This window comes from Paraphaeosphaeria sporulosa (assembly GCF_001642045.1).
Source record: "Paraphaeosphaeria sporulosa strain AP3s5-JAC2a unplaced genomic scaffold CC84scaffold_1, whole genome shotgun sequence".
Lineage (NCBI taxonomy): Eukaryota > Fungi > Ascomycota > Dothideomycetes > Pleosporales > Didymosphaeriaceae > Paraphaeosphaeria > Paraphaeosphaeria sporulosa.
In genome coordinates this window covers 2,637,352-2,651,853 of record NW_017253360.1, presented here as the reverse complement: position 1 = coordinate 2,651,853, position 14,502 = coordinate 2,637,352, and the positions used below count along the sequence as shown (strand labels likewise).

Genomic DNA, 14,502 nt, shown 5'->3' with positions numbered 1-14,502 from the left:
TGCCTAGGGCCCGCCGAAAATCGTCTGGCAACGGGAGATGAATCACGTGGGATGCCCCTCGGTTGAATCGAGTTTAGCGCGCACGGACTGGGTCGCTTGACCCCAATGACAGGCGCGACTCTCAGCTGCGGACATTGAATCGTTTCGAGGTGAAGAATTGTACGTGTAATGTTGACTTGTTCTATGTACGGATTGGCTCGGGAACTATGCTCCGGAAAGGGCGGGCAGAATCTGGTACTATGTAACATACGCGCGCCCAATATAGCGTACCAGAGCTTTCTCCAAGCTCGACTTGGCCACTTTTCAACCATCCAACCCCTTTCTTCTTTCAAACTTAGGTACCGTTCTCCTTTGGCGCATAGTGCCCTGCTGCCGGATGCCCAGCATTGGCCAGATGGGCATCCTTCGCCGCTCGAGTCCTTCTTTTCTCCCCAAGGGCTATGGCAGCGACCCACACCAGCCACACAACGCCTGCAATCACCCCATACGCAATGTAACCAGCCCTCGGGGCGTCATTCGCGAGCTGAAGTCCCAGCCCACCATTGATTATCCCAAGTGTGATAGCAACGCGGCCCAACCACAAGTGTAGGTGTGACCAAGCGGTACGCGCGTGGTGCTTCTTGTACATGACATGATGCAGCAGGCCGAGAATTGGTTGGAAGAAGAGGACGACGAGGACGACGATACCGATAATGGGGTGGGCCTCGGAAAGCTAACACAATGTCAGTATAATTACAAGGGGATGGAGCAGGCGAGATACGAACATAATCTTCTTCGCCAGCGATGTAAACACCCAACCCGAAAGATGCTATGTAGACGATGTAGGCGAATGCTTGGAACGCGGCGTGGAACCAAACGACACCAGTGAACGACGCGAGACGGATGGCGATGGCGCCAGCAGGGAAGAAGATGACGAAGGCGAGCGCGCCAAGGACACCGTGGGCGATCAGCATCTTCTGCGAATTGTCTCCACCGTCTGAAGCAACTGGCGTGAAACCGGTGTTCGAGGGGTCGTTCTCATCGCAATAGTTGATGGTTTGACGCTCTTCGAGAGATGCCCTCTTGTCATTGCCTTCCCATGAGTTGCCGGTAGGTCTGGCAGTCGGACGAGTCCAGCCTGATGGGGAAGTCGTTGAGCGGCCGTAGGACGAGTCGTCATCTTGGTCGACACTCTTGGTTGATGTGGCTCTGCTGCTTCCTCCGGTCGTGGTGCCCTTAGTCGCAGTCCCAGTTCCAACAGCTCCAGCTTGTCGGGGTACACAGCTCGTAGTAGCGCCTCCGCTTCCTCCGCTTGTATTTCCGGATCCCGAACTTCCTGCGTTTACGAGAGGGTTGACACTGTTCCCGCCTTTGGCGTTGGCGTATGACCATTGAAATGTGGATTGGTTGTCATGCTCATCAATATTTGCAGACTGTGAAGTAGTATCCTGGGCACCTCCAGACTGTTTAGTGGCGTAGATCCAATTACCGTTACTTCCTGAGAAGCTTGCAGAGCCACCCGACCAGCTGTTACAACTTGAACCTGCGAAACGATTAGTTCACGCGTCCAGAATGCGCTGACAGTACTCACAGCGCACGTTGGCGACCATTTTCCCATTCGAGACTCCCGATCCTTCCAGCAAGGCCACTTGCGCGTCGCTGTTAAATTGTGGCATGCTATGTCCAGTTCCCAAACGTGGTGATATAGTCACGTTTCCGTTGCCGGCTGTATATACCACGAATATATTTGCTCCGGACATGCTTGAGCCCTGGCCCAAAGCGACCCAGTTGTACGTGGCTGGAGCGGAAAGTTGGAAAAAGATGTCTCCATTGCCAGAAGAGGCCGTATTCTCAGGGATGTTCAGTTTAAAGCAGACATCTGTTGTGGGGCAGACACTGGCCACCTGAGCTGCGGTACGAGAGGCTGCTATTGGTCAGTACACTTTTCAACATATGGAATTGAGGGTGCAAGGGATCTCACATACCTAGGGCTACAAGCCCAGCAGCCAGCATGTTCCTCCTAGTGTGCCCCATCTCAAGGTAGGTGTTGGGAGAAGAAAACAGCAGGTCAAGACTCCGAGGTCCCAGCTGAAGAACAAGGAGGAAGTGGCTTGCCAAGCGTCGTATAAGAATAACCCAAATTGATAAATCGACAAGACAATGGACAGTAAGGGTACGATTGACGTGCGTCTCAAAGGTCTTTAAATCGTCTGAAACGCTCGAGCACCTCGGGCGAGGACTTGAATTTGGGGTGGCCGTTGGTTAAATCCACCTGCCGCAAACGATCCCAGCAATGATAACCGTCCGAAGCAACCCCGGTCGCCGGGGCTTACAGGCGCACACGCAACCACCCGGGCTTAGGTCGTTTCTGTTCCCGGCCATTTACTGCATTTCTCCAGATGAGCTCTGCACGCGTGGACATTTTCCGTTCCCGTTTTCGATGTGCTCCAACCGAAAGCGGTCGGCTCCCCTCTCCACGCTCCACGGAGGCTTGACCAACGTCAGAGCCCCATGTACGCGTCATGAGCAGCATTGGCTCAGGTATGGCTGCACCGCAGCGAATAATGCGAGCGCATGCTGTAGAACAGTGGGATGATGCAGTAGCTGGGCATTCTGGGCTAGACGCGCGGTGGAGGCTGAGCTCGAAGAAACGGGACAAAAGGCAACGAATCATAACGAAGCTATTTCAGAGCTGGCTCGGGCAGCGTGCAACCATCGAAGAACCCTGCTTCTAGAGTACCGCTCTGGGCGAGGCGTGTAGGTTTGCTGTTGAAGAGAGATCTGCGCGGTGGGTCCCGCGGAGGCGTCGATCGCGCACGTTGTGCACGTCTCAAACCCTGTTGGTGGTCTACACACACCGTGCCTTCAGCACTACATGTGTCCCCGTTGTTGGATGGCCAAATTGGCAGGTAAAAATGTACTGGCAGTGTGTCGCAAGCCCCTTTGAGCGCACTTCCTGCTGTTCTCAGACTCTTTGAAAGTGCCAGGTGCCCATGGCATCGACCGGAGATTTTGGGACATCGTACGGTGTATTGGTCGGTCTTACTCCAGGATTCTAGACTGACTTCCGTTTTCGACGAGATTTACCAAACGCGCTAACTTGCCCATGAAAGCATGGCTGATGCTGTCGCTGGGCTGTTACACGCTGTGGTTACGATGTTGTCAGCATACAGTCAGGCAGCGCACCCAATAGCCTGAGATCGCAACGGGATGCCCCTGAAGGCCGCAAGGAATATCACGGTAGATTGCATAGTCCCACTGTGACTTCCAGGGAGCCTTCTGCCTTAACCATGTCTCAGAACGAGTTCCGACCGACTCGCCAATCTGGCGAAGACCCAACCGAGCTCTACATTTGATGCGCAATGCGCTGTCCCCAGTGCGAAATGTCGGCTTGTCGTAAATCGCAATTGCACATGTTCACAAAAATTCTCACTAGACTCTGTCGCTACCACTTTTCTGCGAGCTCTGGCCTGCAGAGCTATCTACCATCTTGCGCAGCTCTTCCCAACGACTCTGAGCTGATTAGGCTATGCATTCGACCAGGCGATGCAAGCCCTTATCGAAGACGACTACACTTTCTCTACACTGGGACTTCGCAGCACTCACCAGGAAACCCTGTACTCACGACTGACTTCCTTTCTTGGCAGCCAATCCGCGTGCAGCACAGAGTTCACTCCGGACTCCTCTCCGCTAACCTCTTCGCACGGGCCAACCCATCCCGCAGCGGAGCCAAACGGTCCGCCAACGTGCACACGCATCTCTTTCATCTTCGATACTCTGCTAAAGGCACCAAGACACGTACTCTTTCGCAAGACACAGACAGCCATGATCAGCCTTACGCGCAATCGCACTCAACGCCAACACCGGCGATCCGTCTCGCGTTTCTCGCTCCCACACCCAGGCATCATCACCAAACAGCATTGCCACCATGCTCATCCTGTCCACGGCCACGTGCTGCGCAACCCCCACTGACTTCCTATTTCAAACCCCGTCTCCGCATATTCGCTATGTTTCGCTACACCTGATAGCACCGGAATTACACCGCGCACCTGGGCTTTGGATTTCTAAAGTCTGAGAAAGCTTCCCGTGCTGCGCAGCCACAATGCCAGGACGCAGACGCCCCGTATAGAAGCTTGACCTGCATGCGCGGGCATCCGCCTCGGCGTGTGGCTTTTGGTACAGGGCGGTAAGTTGGGGAGACGTCATGATGCTTGGTGGAGAAGGCGATGTGAGATCATTAGCACGCACGAATGTGTGCTGCAAGTCTAGAAGCATGGATGTCGATACGGAAGCCACGGATGACGGCACAGTCCTGCATGGTATCCATGGTATGCAGCTCGGTTGCTCTGCACTGCGCTCGCTCCACGCGAGTAAATAGAAGAAATGCGAGGTCTATGAAAGGGAATCTATTACATCGTAGGAGTACTGTACACCTTTCAGAGAGCCAATATCGACAACCCGTCAACTAACCCCCTACCACCCCCCGGCCCAAAACAGCTCGCCGTACACAACGGCACTGTTCTACCCGCGCCTGCACAATTGCCAGCACTCGCCTGCAGACAGCACGTCCCAGCAACACATTCACCTCCCACATACAAACTCCCGTCACTCGCCGCCGTCGACTCACTGTAGTACCGCACATACCCGGGCAGGGCGACCGGATACCCACATATACCACGCTATCCGTTTCTTTCTCGGGCACCACACGCTTCTTGTGTTCATAGCGTGTGCGCACTTTTGTGTACACCTTGGCGAGCCTGTCGAGCTCCGTGCGGCGCTGCGTCACTGAAGCTGGGACGAGGGAATTGTGTGTGCTGGTATGCGGACCAGTCGCCGCAGCTACTTCAAATGTCGCTGTGATGCGCGTGACGTCCGGCGGGGGCCAAGGGCGCGGTCGGACAACGCGGCGCGTCGCTCCTCGCGTGTAGCCTCGCAGTGCCAGCACAAGCACTCTGCATATGGTGCGCCGTACTTCTTTTCGTAGAGCCGCACCGTGCGGATGGACGCCGTACTGAGGTCCGACCCCGGGACCTTGTCGTCGTGATTGACGAAGCGTTTATTTCAGAGAGAATATATTTGTAGTAGGGTTTTGCGGTGAGCTGGTGCGTGTGCTAGGCGAGGTCGACGTTGAGGGTGGGCACAGCGAGCGGTGGTACTTCAGGACGCTGCGGTGCATAATGGCGGTCAGGGAGAGGCTGTGAAGCCAGTCCGTCTTGACCATCTCTCTGGTTAATGCTGGCTCCCCGATGAGATTGAGTACGAATGGACTGGAGTTGTCCCAGTACGGTAGTGGCTCAGCATCTTGCGGACCGCGATCTTGCTGTCTCGTGCGAGGTGGAACGTATTGTACTGGTACGAGTTAATGTAGCAATCATATCCCTCTTCCCCATCATTTTCTTGAACTCCCTCTTGACCGAGTTGACGTTTAGGTGTTCGATATCCTTGCGCAGCGATTGGGGGTCGATTCTGTGCAGCTTCTCGCACACTCGTTTAGTGAAGAAGGATCGTAGCTGTCGAGCTCCTTGCCTTTGTACGTTACTTCGGAGACGCCATTGGCAACCATAATGGTTCCGTACAGTGGGAGATTGTGTGCGCGGTGTTCCAGACCATCAGCATGTCCAGCGGAGGCATGCACTTTTACGATTATGTATTCTTCTCAACGCCCTCCGTTAGCTACTTCGCCACTTAAGGGCGGATCAAAACTTCACTTTGCACCTAGTGATCGGCTTGCCTCCTTCGACTCCACGAACGCAGCAACATCAAAGTAGCTCGCCTGAAGCTTCGCATTCCACACCTCACAATCCTTCCGCAAACTCTCCCACCACTTCGCAAACTTATTCACCGCCTTCGCTACAAACAAACTTCACCTCTTCTCCCTCAAGAGCTCCGTTTACGTCCCCGCCTCAAACTTGATCCCATACAACCCTTCATACCACCCGACCTCTTTTCTCAATCTCGCAAACGCATGAAGCAGCTTCAGATGCGTCGCACACTGCGTTGCAGTGGGCAGTTCCAGGTTCTTCGCACTGCTCCATTCACACCTGTCGAGAATGGAATCATCTGCAGCGGCTGCGGTGATGGAGTGCGAGGTATACGGTGGCGGGGCGGCGTCGTATTCGCCCATTGGCGGCATGTTGGGTGGTGTTTGAGGCAGTCACGCTTTCGTGGAGTTGATGCGTCGGTCAGGGCCACTAACCCTTACCAACTGTCCATTACTTCCTCACGTAGGGACGAAGAATCAAGACATTCCCCTAGGGAATCCACAGGTCTTTGAAGTTTTCTCGAGATACGGTAAGAAGGCAACCAGCCCTCACCGCCCATGTCGTCGGTATGGCAAGTCCGTCTCGAGCCACCCACAACAGGCAATGTCAGTACGTTCACTTAGCGGTGGTCGCTACATCGAGCATTTGGCTGCTGCGTGAGAGCTATGATTTGTGGAAATACGTCGAGAACATACCTGTTCAGATGCGCATGGGAGTGAAATGGCATACCACCATGCAATATTGTTGCGTTCACAGAGCAAGAAAACGGGCACTAGTTCAACGAATATGCCTTCCCTCACGATCCTTCAAAGGTGCACGTTGCCACCACATGGCCGCACACGCGGATATCTCTCAGAAGAGAATCAAACAATCCGCATGTATACACGCGTTCGGGTATTCATTTTCGTCTAAGAGCTTTCACCCACGTCCAACCGTCAAGAATATGATTTTCCTCTCGTCATGGCCATCCATGACCCAAGCGCAAACCCCGCCCACCCATGCAAAACAGCCCAGTGCTCAAATGCCGGAAAATCATCGTCATTCAGTTCATCATTTGGTCGTTTCTCTATATGCCTGCGCCACTCATCGCCATGCATTCGGTAGCTGCAAATTGCAGACCACCTCTTCTATCTCTAAGTGCTTGCACGGTCAAACGCTCATGAAGCGCCATCCGTCATCTGACACCAAGGATGCTCCAAGACCTGAGAAATAGTAATGCGTCGCTCGACGTCGCGGTCGAGCATGAGTCGGATCAAGTCGAGATTCTCTTCGGACATGATGTAGGGGACGCGCAAGTCGTGATCCATGATCTCGTCGATGCTGTAGAATGGGTTTTCCTTGTATACGATGGTGTAAAGGAGGATACCGAGGGCCCAGACGTCCTGTTCTTTGCCGCGGTATGCCTTGCCAGCGAGAACTTCGGGAGCAGCGTAATCTGTCGAGGAAGTCAGTTCAAGCCACAGTGAGGAGAGCACAATACTCACCAATAGTCCCAACAAAAACATCAAAGGGCCCGCTCTTGATGTACGCTGCGCTACCGAAGTCGATCAACTTGATGTTGCCCTCTCCGTCCAAGATGACGTTCTCGTCTTTGATGTCGCGATGTACTACCTTTGCTTTCGTGTGCAGGTGATGCACCGCATCCGCCACCTGTACGAAGATCTTTCGGCATTCCTTCTCCTCCATGTTGACGCGAAGTTCGATATAGTCGAATAGATCCATGCCTGGTAGACCGTGCGGTACCATCTCAATGTAGTAGTTGACATCGTCTTCGAAGAAATCGGTCATCTCCACAATGTTAGGGTGTTTGAAGCCGTCTCTCCGTAGATAATCCAAAACATGAATCTCCAAGGGTACTGTGCCGAGCCGACGGTCGCGCGTCCAAGTGTCGACAAGGATCCGTCGCTTCGTCACGTACTTGATGACAGACTTCTTGCTGCTGTGCCCCTTGGATCGACACAGCTTGACTTGGCCGTACGCGCCCTGTCCCATATCTTCAATCACCACGAAGTCGTTGATGGTCTTCTTCTGAGGCGGCTCGTCGACTTCCTTCGCGACCTCGAGCGGTGTTGTCGTGCGTGGTTCGGTGGAAGAAGCAGATTGGTTGGCTTGTTGGAGTTGTTGCGTTAGCAAAGAGACGTGCGTGTCGGTCGTCATTTGTTCAAATTCAGTTTCCTCAGTGTTGATTAAGGTTGATTGTCCGGGTGAGGGTTGGTGTGGAGGCGTGCCTGGTCGTGACACGAGAGGTGTAATAGGGCCGACACCCTGATTAGCCGCATGCAATTGTCTGGAATATGTGATCCACAACGCAAATACCAGTTCCGCGATTGGTGTTTGGCTGGGCGTGGCATTCTCTTCCTCGATGACTTGCTCGTCGAACAGTGGTTTTTTCTCGCTCTTCACGACTCTCATCTGCACGTCTACCATAATGTCGGTGCCGTCCCGGTGGAGCGCTGGAAGCCCGCTGGGTTTGAGGAAAAGCGTCGCTGCATCGCCACGCCCCTCTCGCATAGCCAAGAGTGCTCGCGCCCGCCGGAAACTATGCTCTGGAATGACGATTCCATCCACAAGCTCTACATTGTCTTCATCCGTCATCACATTGAGAATTTTGTCAAAGCCGGGTATCAGCTGCGTGATGTGGAGACCGTCAGGCTTTGCCTGTCCGAACAAGGCCGACGTGAAGACTGTATTGGAGCTGCCGATGGTAAGGTCCGATGCCGATAACACGACTATACCAGCGATGTGAGGAAAGCTCGAGACACGGAAGGTGGGCTCGCTAACTAGGGCTTCGACTGTTACGGGTATATTTATGCTGTTCGCTGTCCGAGCGGTGAAGTTGCGGAGTTCGGCGATTTTGTCGTAGTCCAAAGCCCCGGTATAGACTCCTTGGACCCTTGGGATTGCCGGTATAAGACGGCTGAGGTCCATGCCTCTCCGTAACCGATCGCTGCCAAATACCGCTTCCATGGCGCCAACTCCTTTCACCACACATCCTACTTCATCGACGTTAATTTCCACGACGTCTTCCGCGATCTCTTCCAGTACCCAGATTAGACCACCTCGTTTTTCCTTGACCCACAAACTAGCACTACCTGTCGCGCCGTTCCGCTTTTGAATCGGCACTACATCACCGCACAGTAAAACTCCCCTCGAAGGCTTGGATTCATGGTGCGAGACTGCCTTGGGGGTAGGCTTCTGAGCATATGACGAGCCGCTCCCGTCATCAGTCTGTGCACGGCGGTTCTTATTCTGGGCAACTTGCCGCGACGAAGGCTTGCTGAGTAGCCTCGCTGTAACGCCGTTACCAACTTTCAATGTGGTCGTCGGAGCAGGGGGGGATGGCTGACTTTGATTGTGCGGATCCCGGGATGCCTTTGATCCGACTTGTGGGTCCCGCAGCTTATCCTCAAGCCATTTCCGCCGTTCTTCTCGAACGACTTCCAGTATGCCCAGCTTCCGAACCTCCGCTCGTGTCACCCCGAACACTAGGCATGCGAGGTCGTTGGCGGCGGTGATGGTCCAAGGGGCTGTGGCCTCGGTAGTGAAGATTGCTTGCGCAGCTGGGGCCCAGCGACTGCCGTGTTGGCCGTGGGGAGCGGGGCCTGCTGAATGCGGGCCTGGAAAGCTAGAAATGGGTGTCGCAGTAGGGACGGTCGGAGACATGAGCTGGTTGGTAAAATCCTGGTCGCCTAGGCGATAGGGCTGGGCCAGGGCATCGTTCAGCTGATGTTGTATCGAAAGTGGTGCCACATCGGTAAGTGTTCGCTTCAGTGCTGCGCGTTGGGGTCTTTGCGGCGGTGGTGGCGAGGCGCCCATTCGTTGACTTGAGGCTTCGGAGGTCTGATCAGAGACAGAACTGCTTCTTGCGTCGAGGTTCTCGTCGGTAGCGTCGCCGTTTCGTATATCCATGGGAGACTTGAGGGTTGGTGACCGGGCAGAGCTTAGGATGCTCACGGGACTTTGCGACCTCTGTATTTCGACGAAGCTCTTCTCGAACAGGTTCTCTCCATCCATCTCAGCAGGCCCAGTCATCGGCCCAAGGGTTCCCAGACCATGAGCACCTGCGGCATCGCTGCCGATCAGGTTGGCTCGGGTCAGCAGCTCGATCATGCTCTGGACCTCTTGATCTCCGCTAATCTTTGCCTGGGCCTGTGCAATGCCGGGATTGGTAGCTGCCCAGCCCAGCTTGTTCTGCATGAAGTCTATGGACCGCTTCAGGACGTTCTGGCGATTGTGCATGAACTCGTCAGACTGGGTTGCAAACGAAAAGGAGTGCAGCGACTCGCTGGGGAAGCGGGTGAGGTCCTCTCCGAAGGCGAGCGTGGGGGAGCTTGGGGCGGTCGGCGCGGAGGAGGAGGGATGTCTCGACGCGGGCGGCGTAGGATTGATGTTCAGCGAGGCAGCGCGGTGTGCAGAGACGCCGCGGGAGCCTGGGCCCTGCTGGCGTATGCGGCGGAGGCCGGACGCTCCCAGGCCGTGTTCATGTTCGGGGACGATGGGTGAGCTGGGCAGTGTAAGCATGTTGGCGGACAGCGTAGCCATTCACTGCCAGGCACCTACCGGGCCATCCTGTCCAGCTGCCCCGCGTCGATGCTCATGCGTTTGGTATTCACAGACAGGCTCGCCGGCGAGCGCTGTGCGAGCAGGTTGCTCGTGCTCTTGTTCTTGGGCAGCGAGGCATGTTCGGGGGCGGTGATGAAGCGGGTGAGCTCCGGCAGCGACGACAGTGGTTCTTCGTGACCTGGCGGGGTGAAATCAGCCGACAAGTTCATGTGCAGCAATGGGCGGGAGGTGGAGGAGGAAGGCGCGTGCGGGTCGGGTCAAACGAGGCGGGCGAGGAAGGTGCAACGGGTGCCGGGGCACTCGTCTTCTTGTCCTCGTCTTGTGCGGTGCATGCAGCGGGATAGATAGCACGTCCGTCCACGGAACGCTTTCGGCGCGCTCGGAACGGGCACCCATGGAGCGGTGAAGGCCCCAGGCTCTCCCACGCGCCATGGTAGGACAGCAGCGCGCGCTGCGTGACGGGCCTGGAGGGTCATCAGACGCTTACGACTCACCATCTCTTCGTGGCTGGCTCATTCCCTCGGGTGCCTCACAGCGGCCGGCTTGTGCCTCGGGTCTAGTGGCAGGACGCAGAAGTCACAGTAACGGCAGTGCTCGTTGTGCTCAGCCAATGTCACAACTCCAATTGCGGCAGAGAAAAGTGTGTCGCGAGCGGTACTGGCGCTTGGGCTACGGTGCAGATGCAGGGCGGCAGTGGCAGAGCAGATCGCGGGGAAGGGAAGGATGCTGCCGAGTCGCGCGGGCTGGGTGGCGGGCCTGCTTCGAAGCGCGCGGGCAGGTCAAGACAGAGGCAGACAGACCGTGCAATGCGGGAGAGTGAGACAGCAGTCGCAATTGTCTGATCTCTGCTGGAGGGGCTTGTGGTGGCCGCCGCCCTGCAGCTAGTCCATCTGATATTCACTACGCCCACGTCCTTCCGCACAGACATCCCGCGCCGGAAAAGTCCAAGACCCAAACCAGGTGACCCAGAGCCCTCTCACTCGGCAGCCATGACCGCTGCACTCTTGCTATCCACGCGCCAGACGCGCCGCAGCATCTCCGCTGCATTCTTTGCCTCCGCAGCCCAACATGCCACCGACGCCGACGTTGACCTGTACCTACTTGGCAAGCCTGCTGTATGCTGACGAATTGACATTTTTCGACGCCTGCTTTGGCTCAGCATCAAAAAGCCACCCGCGCCGCGAACCATGCGTTGAGTCGCGGGGCGTGACCAACAGAATCTAGCCTATCTTCACAGGGTCTTCACGGGTCTTCACGAGCCTGGGCGTCTGCAGCAAATTTTGTTGATTGCGTTTGCCATGCAGCCCGCCCGCTTTCCCCGCGCCAGGCTATTGGTTGACTAGCTTGCACGTGGTTCAACGCTGCCGTCGTCTTCCAGTGCTTCGTATACATTTCCATGTAGCATGGCAATCAATGCATTGCTCAAGCTATGTTCACCGCTGCCTCAGGCGGTCTCGATGTTCGCCCCAGAAGTTCCGACAGCCTGCCCAAAGTCAGCACCTGCTTTTCAAAGTCAAGAACAAACATGGACATACTACGATGCATGTTGACCTGATCAACCCACCACTCCCCAAAGCTGTCCTCGACGCCCTGATCTACAGCTCCAACCCGCTCGTCTCTCTTCAGCCCGCACAACATGCAAGGCTCTTTTGCGGGGACACCACCCTCGCCCTGTTTCAGCACCTTGACAGGCATCGTTTCCTGAATATCTGGCACAGCGCCCAGCGAGCCCGCTCTGATCTGGTTTGCGGCTGAGACAACATGCCGTAGCCTGCCTACCTGATCTTTCCACACTCGCACCACGTCCGATGCTTCCCGTTCCTCCTTCATGTTTTCGCTCTTGTCGATGCTGGAGAGCTTCATGCCCGACGTGGCGCGGGACGATGCGGGACCTATGCGCATTCCCTGCGAGAGATGCTGGTCTCGCTTCCACCGGAGCTTGCGCCCGGCTATGATATGTGCTGCGACCGAGCCTAGCATCATGTAGCCCTGCAGGTAGGTGATTGTGGCTGGCTCCGCTAGCACCTTGTTGCGCATCGGAAGCGTTTGTGCTGCCATGGGCTTGAAGAGTTTCTCTTGAGCATCAGCAAAGAGAAGAGGAAACAGCGTAAGTAATACGGCTGGCGGTGGTACATTCGTAGGTGGGAGCTCTCCAGCTTGCGGATCGTCGAATGTCGGCGATAAGATGGGTGCTGGTGAAGGACCAGATTTGGGCCTCACAGTGATGTCTTTACTCTTCTGGGGCGGTCTTGCGGAAGTCTTTGCAGGTGCTTTAGTGGGTATAGATGCTTCCCAGTCGTCGAATGTGTCCCACGATTCTTCCTCTTTCGATGCTGGAGGGGTAGGCGTAGCTCTTGAACGCTGACTGGGGGTTACCGAGCCAAATCCGCCAGCAGGACCTTTCAAAGAGGTCAATGCTGATGCTTTGTGGCTCGCAGCATGTTGTTGCTTGCTAGATAGAGCCGCCGGTTGGGACAGATCCAGATCTCCGAGTAAATCCGCGATCTAGAATGCAACAGGATGAGCAGATGCACTATGCTTACTGTCTGAAGGACTCACTCCGACGGAAGCTATCTGTGCAGTGTTGGACTGTGTTTCAGATGCTTCCGGTTCCTCGAAATCTCCAAAGTCGTCTTCACCAAAGTCATCTTCTGCATCGAACAAGACGCTAGGGTCCGTGGACCTCTTCGCTTTCACAACAGGTGCTCTCTGCCATGTTGTCTGTGCAGGCTGTGGTGTAGAAGAGGGAAAAAAATCATCCTGCATTTACATTCAGTGAATATCCCCCAAAGTTACATTCGTCTTCAGAAACTCACATTTTCCAATGTTGGTGGCAATGTCGGCGCACGTGCTCTGGTGGCTTGGGAAGCTACGAATGCGAAGGAATCCTGCTTTACCAGTGGAGGTGGTTCAAAAGACGAAGCACTGCCTTCAAAGTCACCCCAGTCGTCGTTGTCGCCATCGTCTTGTTGCGGGTGTGTGGTAGGTGCTGCGGACTGATGTGTCGCCTGTGATGGGGCTGGTGGTGCCGCAAAATCGTCGAAAAAGCTGAATGCCGGTGCTCCCTGGCTCCCTGGCTGCTTTGCCTGCTGGTTCGGAGGTGCACTCGAATTGGATGAAGATCCAAACTCTGCAAAGAGGTCCGCGGACATCTTCACGGGTGCTGTGGTGTTGACTGAGTGACGGAGGATCTGGGAAGTAGCGAATGGCGCTAGGCTAGGAAAAGACAAACTCACGAGCGGCGCGTCCGCCTCTCCATACTCTACGGATCAGTCGACATAATCAAAACTACCATACTACTTGCTACATATGTATGTGGTCGACGAATCAAGCCAGGTCAGACTCCATATCATACGGTCCAAATCGCCTGACTGCGCTGCGTTTAATGCACCTGCAGACAAGCTGAAGTTTAGCCACCAGCATCTAAAAGCATGTATACTTCACTGTTTCCGCCGGCCCCAAAGTTCACAGAGGAACGCATAATTGACCTTTCTGGTAGAGTATGCACCTCAATTCGTGAACACGACAAGCTATCGTAATACCAAAGGCAGGTCTACATGACAATCAGCGCAACATCTGGCACTGGCCTCGCACTTGCAAAAATACTCTACGGACTACATGCCACCGTCTACATTGGGTCGCCAACTCTCTCTTGGTACGCAGCTCCCATATATCGACCATAAACGGTCTCTCCCACAAGAGTCCTACTGATATCCCTCCATAATTTCCAAGCAGCCCGCAACACAATCACCGCCTCCGATCCCACCTCCCTAGGCACACTCAAGCCCTTCCTTGCCAATCTCGCAGACCTCGCCACCGTCAAACCCGCCGTTGATTGCTTCCGCAAGGAGAACCACCGCCTAGATGTACTCTTCCTTAACCTAGACGGCACTGCGGAGAGCAACGACGGCGACCCCACTATGCGCACTGATTGCCTCGCGCCCTTCCTCCTGACGTAGTTTCTGTACCCACTAATGCACCGCACTGCCACGCACTTCTGCCACGTGAACACTTCTATCCGCATCATTTACGTGCCCTCCCTTCTCAAGTTTCCAACGCCTCCGGGCAGCGTACAGCTCATCCCTGCGAAAGAGAAGCGAAGGTAGCAGCCAGACCAGCTGAGGGGCATGGGGGGTTACATGCAGAGTAAAGCCGATGTGTACCTGCTCGCGCATGAATTCGCAATGAGGCACAAGGC

At 55.3% G+C, this 14,502-nt stretch overlaps 6 protein-coding genes across 6 annotated transcripts; 2 read left to right on the top strand and 4 right to left on the bottom strand.

Moving 5' to 3' along the window:
• Window positions 1–334: 334 nt before the first annotated feature.
• On the bottom strand, window positions 335–1,992 carry CC84DRAFT_1211702 (CBD9-like protein; the record flags this gene model as incomplete). The annotated part of the gene is made up of 4 exons (XM_018182395.1): window positions 335–712; window positions 765–1,522; window positions 1,571–1,903; window positions 1,965–1,992. The coding sequence occupies 4 exons, from the start codon at window positions 1,990–1,992 to the stop codon at window positions 335–337; spliced, it is 1,497 nt and encodes a 498-aa protein (XP_018042461.1).
• A 3,043-nt stretch (window positions 1,993–5,035) lies between these two features.
• Window positions 5,036–6,112, bottom strand: CC84DRAFT_1211701 (uncharacterized protein; the record flags this gene model as incomplete). The annotated part of the gene is made up of 2 exons (XM_018182394.1): window positions 5,036–5,328; window positions 5,971–6,112. The coding sequence occupies 2 exons, from the start codon at window positions 6,110–6,112 to the stop codon at window positions 5,036–5,038; spliced, it is 435 nt and encodes a 144-aa protein (XP_018042460.1).
• Window positions 6,113–6,506: 394 nt separating this feature from the next.
• CC84DRAFT_1134396 (Pkinase-domain-containing protein) lies at window positions 6,507–10,753 on the bottom strand. The gene is made up of 3 exons (XM_018176022.1): window positions 10,302–10,753; window positions 7,226–10,245; window positions 6,507–7,176 (listed from the first exon to the last, which is right to left on the bottom strand). Exons 1-3 carry the CDS (start codon window positions 10,511–10,513, stop codon window positions 6,899–6,901), a joined length of 3,510 nt encoding a protein of 1,169 aa, XP_018042459.1. The 5' UTR covers window positions 10,514–10,753; the 3' UTR covers window positions 6,507–6,898.
• On the top strand, window positions 10,510–11,248 carry CC84DRAFT_67017 (uncharacterized protein). Its single transcript, XM_018187080.1, has one exon. It carries the CDS (start codon window positions 10,735–10,737, stop codon window positions 11,122–11,124), a length of 390 nt encoding a protein of 129 aa, XP_018042458.1. The 5' UTR covers window positions 10,510–10,734; the 3' UTR covers window positions 11,125–11,248.
• Window positions 11,249–11,748: 500 nt separating this feature from the next.
• On the bottom strand, window positions 11,749–13,456 carry CC84DRAFT_1170888 (uncharacterized protein; the record flags this gene model as incomplete). Its single annotated transcript, XM_018179880.1, has 4 exons — window positions 11,749–11,804; window positions 11,840–12,809; window positions 12,864–13,064; window positions 13,121–13,456. The coding sequence occupies 4 exons, from the start codon at window positions 13,454–13,456 to the stop codon at window positions 11,749–11,751; spliced, it is 1,563 nt and encodes a 520-aa protein (XP_018042457.1).
• Window positions 13,457–13,732: 276 nt separating this feature from the next.
• Window positions 13,733–14,263, top strand: CC84DRAFT_1079256 (uncharacterized protein; the record flags this gene model as incomplete). The annotated part of the gene is made up of 3 exons (XM_018173839.1): window positions 13,733–13,804; window positions 13,856–13,941; window positions 14,005–14,263. Coding segments are annotated over 3 exons (417 nt in total), but the record flags the coding sequence as incomplete, so codon positions are not given.
• Window positions 14,264–14,502: the final 239 nt, after the last annotated feature.

Bases quoted from the DNA above. Each gene is read 5' to 3' on its own strand.
- CC84DRAFT_1134396 (XM_018176022.1), bottom strand. From the start codon at position 10,513: ATGAACTTGTCGGCTGATTTCACCCCGCCAGGTCACGAAGAACCACTG. The intron at 10,246-10,301 runs GTAGGTGCCTGG...TACACTGCCCAG, and splicing joins CAGCTGGACAGGATGGCCCG to CTCACCCATCGTCCCCGAAC. The intron at 7,177-7,225 runs GTGAGTATTGTG...CTTCCTCGACAG, and splicing joins TGTTTTTGTTGGGACTATTG to ATTACGCTGCTCCCGAAGTT.
- CC84DRAFT_67017 (XM_018187080.1), top strand. From the start codon at position 10,735: ATGGTAGGACAGCAGCGCGCGCTGCGTGACGGGCCTGGAGGGTCATCA.